The 8,422-nt window shown below is 57.8% G+C and overlaps 1 protein-coding gene across 1 annotated transcript; it reads left to right on the top strand.

Annotated features, from left to right (window-relative positions):
- The first annotated feature begins 808 nt into the window (after nt 1-808).
- Nucleotides 809-7,421, top strand: VEGFA (vascular endothelial growth factor A). Its single transcript, XM_014535375.1, is given in 6 exon segments — nt 809-857; nt 4,014-4,210; nt 4,927-5,003; nt 5,346-5,375; nt 7,214-7,291; nt 7,293-7,421. Coding segments are annotated over 6 exon segments (486 nt in total). The 5' UTR covers nt 809-826; the 3' UTR covers nt 7,366-7,421.
- Nucleotides 7,422-8,422: the final 1,001 nt, after the last annotated feature.

The raw sequence follows: 8,422 nt of genomic DNA, 5'->3' as shown, positions 1-8,422 counted from the left end.
AGACTTCCCTGGTTGCATTTGAGGAAGGTGCCCAGGTGAGAGGGACTTGGGGACCCCCTCAGTCTGGGAGGGAGGAGAAACCAGGGAACAAGCTAGGAGTGTGAAGCTGAAGATGTTGGAGACACATTCAGGCCCTGGTGAGACTTGTGCAGGGGGAGCAATGAGCTCTGCCCTCCCTCAGGTCTTCCTCCCAGGTTTTACCCTCCAGGCAACCTGTGGGTTTGCTGAATGTTCCCGAAGACTTAAGAGCCTGGATGGGGGAGGGTGGTTGGTGCCCTTCAGGGCTCTGCACCCCCTCCCTTCCCAGCATCAGCTCACCCTGGTATTTGTCATGTCAGCAGGAGAAGGTCACCATGTTGTTTTCCTCGCCCCCAGTCCTTCCTTCCTGCCCCAGTCCAAATTTGTCCTGTTTGACCTTAATACTTACCTGTGGCTTTGGACCAGGGAGTGGGGGCGTTTGAGGGGTGGTGAGAAGATTCACTTCCCTTAGCTCAGCAATGGGCCAGTGAGAATGGGGAGAGAGAATTGTGGAGAAGGGACCTGGATATTCTGCTATTTTCCTACTGCATTTTGAGCTTCCCATCTCCAGTGTCTGGTCAGTCTTGATCTTCTTTGGCTTCAAAATTGGAGCAGTCTGGGGGTGGTGGGTGGGCTCTGGCTGTAGGGAGCCCCTGGTGGTGCCCAGTTCTACTCAGAAGCCTTGGAGAAGCCAGAGGCTATGGGCTGGGAGGGCAGGGAGGAGGAAGGAGGGGCAGAGTGGCGGTCCCCCTGCCCATGCCCATGTCTCACTCTTTTGTTTTGTCCTCAGTGGTCCCAGGCTGCGCCTATGGCAGAAGGAGAGCAGAAAGCCCACCAAGGTGAGTCCTCCTGGCTCCTGGATGGGACCCCTTAATTCCCCAAGGGTTGGGGAGGGAGGCCCCGTTTCTTCTGTTATGGTCTGCGGTGGAGATCGGGAAAGGGTAAGATTAACCCTTCATTCTGGAGGACTGGCTCTTCCCTATGCAGGCTTCTACTAGGGATAGGACTTGTGGCCTTTTTCGTCAGCTCTTTCCAGTAAAGTTTTCTTTGGAGAGGGAGCTATGAGCCTGGACCAGGAGAACAAACAATGTTCAAGGATCCCAGAAGTCTGTTTGTCGCACGTCCCCCCCCCCCCCCTTCCTCCTCCAAGGGAGGATGGATACTCCGTCACTTCAACCCAGCATGTCTCACCTGTGGGGCCTGTGTGCAGGGGCTGTGGCCCTTGCCATCCAGAGAGCTGGCTGTGCATGAGCTAGGGGTGCGGAGACCCAGCCTCAGGGGACCCCATCCCCCAGTTTGTATTCCTTTGAGGGTGGAGAGAGAAAGCCCTAAGGCCTCCCTCTGCCCTCCAGGTGGAGGAGGTTTGGGTGCTGTGAACTTCCCCGCTGGGCCAGCAGGGGGCTGGCTGTCGCTCCAAGGCGCCCGCCCCACCCCCTGCCCAAGCCCAGTCGGCCTGGCCTGCCTTTTGTTCGCTGAGGTTTGGTATAGGGAGCCTCCCTTGTCTCTAGGGATGTCCAGGCTCTCCCCCCCACTGCATGTGGCCTCTGCGCAAGCCTGGGGGCGGAGTGCCCAGTGCTACTTCCCCCAGCTCCCCAGCTCTGAAGTCTTCCTCTAGGCCCTTTTCCCTGACCTTAATCAAGTAGGCCCAGGGTAGTGGCCAAGGGCGATGTTTGCACTCCCCACTGGTGGTGATGCCCAGCCGGTTCTGCCTCCTTCCTGGCCTGGGAACCCTTTCCTTGGCCCAGGGCCTGGCTTCCTGGCCACTCCAAGCCTGTACCACTGACAGGCCACCCGCTCCCCGTGTCCCTACCCCCTCAGCCTCCCAGTGGTCTCAGTGGCCGGGGAGAGGCAAGACAAATGGTCTTTGTTGGGGAAAAGGTTGTCTTCGAGAAATAAGGAAAACAACGGAAGCCCGATGTTGGAGTGTCTGTGTGTCCACGCCCTGTGCCAAAGCAGGACAGCTTTCTTTGGAGGCAGTGGCTGGGGTGCTGGTGAAGTGTTCCCCTTCTGCCTGCCACCCTGGGGAATCCGGGGAGCTTTTCCAAGGAATTCTCACCCAGCTATCAGCCACCATGGCCCAGGCCAAACTTTTCTACTCTCCTGTCCTGGGTGGAACCTGTGGCCCTGAGGCCTGGGCCACCTCTGTCCCCAACCATGACAAAGTGTCAGGTCTTGATTAGTCATCTACTTCAATATAGACTCGGCTTAGAAAAGGACTTCTTCAGATCCCTAGTCTTGTTTTTATGCTCTTTTTGAAGACACTTTACCTTAACCCTTTTTGGGGGTCGAGAAGAATTTTGTGGCCGTTGCCTGGATAGAGAACGTAGAGGTGGTAGGCAAGGCCTGGGACGGGCTTGGGAGTCCCCACTGTTCTTTCTGTTTTCGCATCGGTGGCTTCCGCCCCTACTTACTTTCCCTCAACTCTCCAAATTCTCCTCAACCCGCTTAGGACACGCACAGCCCTCTGGCTCCTCTGCCTTCGTTCCCCTGGAGGGAGGAGGGGGAGGAGGCCTCGCTGAGGTTCCAGACCTTGTGTTACCTGGGCTGGGAAAAGGGAGCTTGTTTTGGGGCTGGAAAGGGTGGACAAAAACTCCACATTTCAGCCTTTGTTTCCGTGTCTTTAGAGATCAGCCCGAGCCGCTTGCACAGATGTGCAGAGAGGAGGGACTGGCCCGCGGTCACACCAAGTCACGGCCGGAGCCCTGCCTCCTTGCTGGCTGGGTGCTGCTCTTCCCTCCTGTGCAGGGGAAACTCGTTCCAGGGACAGAATTGCTATGTGGAGGTGGGGGTGTGTGATAGGGAGTGGCAGACTGGGCCACAGTTTGGAGTAGTCATTCCAGAGTCCTGAGTTTATTTATTCTCAAGGGCCCGCCCCTGTGGCCCAGAATTACCCCTTCATGCACCGATGCACCTCAGGCCCCGCCTCCAGCCTGGGAAGCCGCCTTTGCCATGCTCTCCCTCCGGATCAACTTCTAGAAGTGCTCTGTGGCTGCAGTGGCAACACCGTTTTTTCCATGATGCAAGCAGTTTGCCCTCTTGGGTGGGGTTATCGGTGGCTGGCAGGGCCTGCCCAGTGTGCCCGCCCACTGCCACCTGCTGATTCCAGGCAGCCCCAGTCCTGTGCTATGCCCACTGCCTCCTCAGCCTACCTCTGGGGGGGGGGGGGTCTGGGAGGTGGCAAGGTGCCACCCGAAGCTTCCCCTCTGTTTTCTCATGGCAGAGGAAGGCTAAGGAAGACTGTGATGCCCAGGCTGATTTTAACTCTACCACCTGGGGGGGGGGGGTCTGGGAGGTGGCAAGGTGCCCCCCGAAGCTTCCCCTGTTTTCTCATGGCAGAGGAAAGCTAAGGAAGGCTGTGATGCCCAGGCTGATTTTAACTCTACCGCTTACTAGCAGTGTGGCCTTGGGGCAAGTTACTCAGCCTCCGAGCCTCTGGAGGTCCCAGAACCTCATAGTAGAGAATTGTTTGAGATGTCAACTTAGAGTACTGTACACAGGGCCCGGCATACAGTAAATGCTCATTAAATGGTATTGGTAGGTTGGTAGGGTATGGCAGTGGCTATGGAGAGGTTGTACGTCCATGGGGAGTAGGATGGCCAAGCTGGCTGTTCCTTTTTCTAGGGGATGCTTAGAGCACCCCCAACAGGTATACTGCTACTCAGACTGTCCTCTGGCATCAGGGCTGATCCAGGAATTGGCTTGGCTGTCATGCTGAGGCAGGGGGGTGAGATGTGGCGGGCCGTCTCCTGCAGAACCCGACAGCATCCTGCGGTCTTTGGCATAAAAACAGGTCTTCAGCAGTGTTGATAGAAAGCTAAGGGAAGGACTTCAACCACAGCTGGAGGGACTTAAGTTAGATGTATGAGAGGATGCGCCCGATAGTGGGCACCTCTCACAGAAACCCGGAGGAGTGGCCTTGTGGAGCGGGGCGGAGATAGGGGTTGGCCATCTTTTGTGTGACCTGCTGGGCTCATGTGTCACCCCCTCCCGTGCAGTGGTGAAGTTCATGGATGTCTACCAGCGCAGCTACTGCCGTCCAATCGAGACCCTGGTGGACATCTTCCAGGAGTACCCTGATGAGATCGAGTACATCTTCAAGCCGTCCTGTGTGCCCCTGATGCGGTGCGGGGGCTGCTGCAACGATGAGGGCCTGGAGTGCGTGCCCACCGAGGAGTACAACATCACCATGCAGGTGCGTCCCTGTGAGGAGGAGGGGCAGGAGGGCACTTGAGAGGAGGAGCCAGACCTGCCTTGTCCAGCCCCTGCCCCTGAGTCAGGCGGGGAGGTGTGGCAGGTCTTGCCTCTTTGGGGAAAAAGAAGCCTGTACTTCCCAGTCCAGGTTCCCAGCAAGCCCCCACCGCCTCCTCTTTCTCCCTGACCTTTGCCCCTGGGTTCAGGAGGAGGGTGACACCTGTGACAGGAGCCTGTCTCGCCCTCCCTCCCTCTCCGGGGCTCTGTTTGGGAAGCTGGATGAGTGTGGTTTGTGGAGCGTTTCTAAGCCAGTGGTTTGATGCTGTCTGGTGATGGGGTCCATTTCAGCCTGGACAGGGTGGGAGGGAGGGAGCTCTGAGACCCCAAGGTGGGGGCTCTCAGGGTGAGGCCTAAAGGGATGAAAGGAGGGGAGGGATGGGGAGTGGTGAGAACTTAGGATCTGAATTCCCAGCCTGGCCAACCCGTGCAGCTGTGTCTGCCTCAAGAGGAGCAGGGGCTCCTTGAGGTCAGCAGGGTTGGGGGAGTTGGGGTGGGCCTGAGGCTCTTTCTCATAGAGCCCCCGGTCCCCCTAACTCCACCACCCATCACTGCTCTGTAGAACCCCTGGGTGCTGAGTGGCAGGAGCCACAGGGGTGTCCCATCTGGGTCTGGCTGGCTGGGTCACTAACCTCTGTGATGTGCTTCCTTCTCCTCTAGATTATGCGGATCAGAATTCACAAAGTCCAGCACATAGGAGAGATGAGCTTCCTACAGCACAGCAAATGTGAATGCAGGTGAGGGCGCAGTCAGCAAACGGCTGCCTGCTCTGTGCCAGGGTTAAGCCCGTTCCACTTGTTGGCCCATTTCCACCTCCCAGCTATGTAACCTTGGGCATTTCAACTTTACTTCAGTGCCTCAGTTTCCACATCTGTAAAGTGGGTACAATAATAGAATGTACCTCATAGCATTGTTATAAGGATTAAGTGAGTTACCTCTAAAGAGATTAAAACTGTATTGCTATATTGTAAACACGATGTTAAGTTTTCATTAGTAGTAGTATTGTTATTATATCATCACTCTCATCACCATCTGAACCCCTCTCTGTTTTGTTCTTTTCTCTTTCTCTACCGCTGCAGACCAAAGAAAGAGAGAGCAAGGCAAGAAAAGTAAGTGGCCATGACTTCAGTTCTCCTTCTCCTTGCCTGTTTTCTCGGTTTGGGGCTCTTGGCTTCCTCTGTCAGGGGCCTGATGACTTCCCTGGGTCAAGACTTGGTCTCATGAGGACATGTGGTGGCTGCAATGGGGTGGAGCAAACTCCAGGATTATGGCTGTAGACGCAGGGACGAAACCCAGCCTGGAGCCTGGGGCTTCCTTTGGGAGAACCGACGAGTCCCAGGTCTCCAGGTCACCCCTGGCCGGGACTGGTGGTCTTGGTGTGTCGAGGCGGAGTGTGGACACTGGCTCCCTGGTGCTGTAGCTTCCCATCACCCACCGCAGGGAGAGGGAGCCGGTGGCAGAGAGGCCAGCTTCTATGCGTCAGAGGAAACAGCCTCTACGGTGGCTGCGGTGGTGGTGCAGTTGGCTTTGGGGCCGGCTGGCGTGTTTTGGGGCGTATGCCCTCCTGCAGGAGTGAAGCAGCCAGAGACACCAGCCCTCTTGGTCAGGGAGAAAGAATTGATTGAATGTCGGTCATTTCCTGAGGCTTCCAATTGCTCAGTGTGGAGGGTCAAGTCAGGATGGAGCAGGGGTGGAGCAGGGCAAGGTCTGGGGGCAGTGAGCCCTCAGGACTCGGTGAGCAGCTGGCCTGGGGACGAGTCTGCAGGAAAAGAGACTGAGAAAGATCACCTATGCCCTTCCCTCCCCGCCCTCACCACCCTATCTGCTCATTTTCTGAGGACATTGAAGGCCCTTAGGCCTCAACCCTTTGTCTCTTCCTGAAGTCCCCAACTTCCAGAATTGCTGTGGAAGAGAGAGAGAGAGAGAGAGAGAGAGAGAGAGGGAGAGAGAGAGGAAGAGAGAAGAGAGGGAGAGAGAAGGAGGAAGAGGGAGAATGCATGTGCACACACTCGAAGACCTTCCTCCTTCCAGCATTTCTCCCAACAAGAGGAAACAGACCTGCCCCCTTCCTCAGTGCCTCCCTCCCTCTTGCTTCCCCTGTGGCGGACATTCTGAGGGGCATTCTCTTGGGTCTGGCATGTGAGAAGAGCGCTGTTTCCCTCGACTGGACAGGCTTCGGCCTGCCTCCCTTGCCCTTTCCCCAAAGGCCTGCTTTGCCCACAGGGAGAGCGGGGGCTCGCCTGGGCTCGGCAGGGAGTCTGGTGAGATGGTGCAGCAGGCTTTGACAGGCTGGGGAGGTGCACCCTGCCAAGTGCGCCCAGGCCCCTCCTCCCCACGCCTCCCTAACTCCCACCCCACCCTCCTGCCAGCCTGCCTGGGGCTCTGAGGACACCCAGCCCCACCTCTCAGCGGCCCAGGTTATGACTCGGACCGGCAGATGCCTTATATGTGCCGTCCTTGGTTTCGTGCCAGCCCCCAGTGGAGCTGCTCCCCCACATTCTCAGAGGCAGGGCCTCTGGAGGGACCCTTTTGCTATTGCACTTGGAAATGAAGATAGAAGGTGCCTGAAGCACAGGCACCCCCCTCCCCAATTAAATCAGGTTTCTGACCTTTCTCCCCAAAGCCTGGCCTACCTTTTATAGCCCCCTGTCCATCAGGGCCAGACTTACACAGGGTCAAGGGCCTGCTCGGGGTGCTGTGCCCCTCCCGGGGGGCCAGGAGCCACCATGAGCATGGCGGCCTGTGGGGCTTGTGCCCTCCACCCAAGGCCGTGTCCGGGGCAAAGGAGCCATCCAGTGCCGCTGCCCCAACCTGCACATGCGTGCAAGCTCTTCCTTGGAGGCTGCCTGCCCCCTCCCCTGAGCATGTCCTGTCCCCTACCCTCCTCACGGCTTCTCTTCTTCTCCCTTCCCCCCCTCCTCTCTGGCTCTGTTTTTTTATTTTCCAGAAAATCAGTTCGAGGAAAGGGAAAGGGGCAAAAAAGAAAGCGCAAGAAATCCCGGTATAAATCCTGGAACTTGTACGTGGTGCCGCTACTGTCTCATTCCCTGGAGCCTCCCCAGGGCCCCCGATCTAACTCCCGCTTGCAGGACCCCTTAACCCTCCCCCCTCCCTCTGTCCCTCCCTTCCTGCCTCCTATCCTCCCCTCTGTCCCAGTGTCTCACTCTCTCATTCTCACTCCACTAATTGGCACCAATGGGTAGATTTCGTGGTGTTGTTGCTGGTCCAAGGTTGGGGGTGGGTGGGCAGAGTGGGCTTGGAGGAATCAGGGAGGGGGCTCTGGCCTGTGCTTGGCTGGGCACTGCCTTTCTCTCACCCACTGGGCACTGGTGGCCGGCCCATGTTGGCATGGGTGCCGGGCACTGGTGCCTGCTCACCCAACTGGTTTCCACTGCTCTGGGCTTCTGTGCTTGTCTGGAAGCTGAGGGTGGTGAGGAGGGTGGTGTGAAGAATGGGTTTGAATGACCTGAAGCAGCTGGTTGTTGGCTGAAGAAGGAGGTGGGGTGAGGTCAGGCACCATCTGGCACCCCCCCTCATGGACTTGGAGCTCCTCGAGGAGGTCCCCCTATTCCAGCCCGACCACGGCACCCACAGAGGCCTCTCAGTAGGGCGGCTGCTTGCTCTGTGTTGGAGGCTGTGGTGGGCCATGCTCTGGGGCAGCTGCCAGTGTCCCCCTCTGTGGACACTGCCTCTGGGCTCAGCCGGGTGTCACACCCCATTTCAGCCCACCTCTGGTGGAGGGGCCTGGGCATGCGCCCTCGCACAGGGAGAAGGTGGCTCCCGATTGCCGCCCCAGCAGGTGGAGAGCCAGGTGCTCTTTTGGGGGCAGTAGCAGTGGGGACCCTGTGGCCTGGGGCTTGCACTGGTCCAGTGGATAGCATTGCCCTCTCCTTGCACTCTCTGCCCGTCTGTGTTTGCCTCTCTCTGCGGGCAGGCTTCCTACCAGCGCTGCCTCTTTCCGCGTGCTCTCTGTCTTCCACTGTAGCACTTGGATCCTTCCAGGGCGTGGAAGGGTGTGGGGGCCCACGAGCTGGGTGGGGGCCCTGCTGCACACATTAGGGGGTGTTGCATGGTTTTTTTTTCTCTCTCTCTGCTGACGCTCTAGCTTAGATGTCTTTCCTTTTGCCTTTTTGCAGTCCCTGTGGGCCTTGCTCAG

Source organism: Myotis brandtii, unplaced genomic scaffold (assembly GCF_000412655.1).
Source record: "Myotis brandtii unplaced genomic scaffold, ASM41265v1 scaffold143, whole genome shotgun sequence".
Taxonomy (NCBI): Eukaryota; Metazoa; Chordata; class Mammalia; order Chiroptera; family Vespertilionidae; genus Myotis; species Myotis brandtii.
This window is presented reverse-complemented; position numbering and strand designations above follow the sequence as displayed.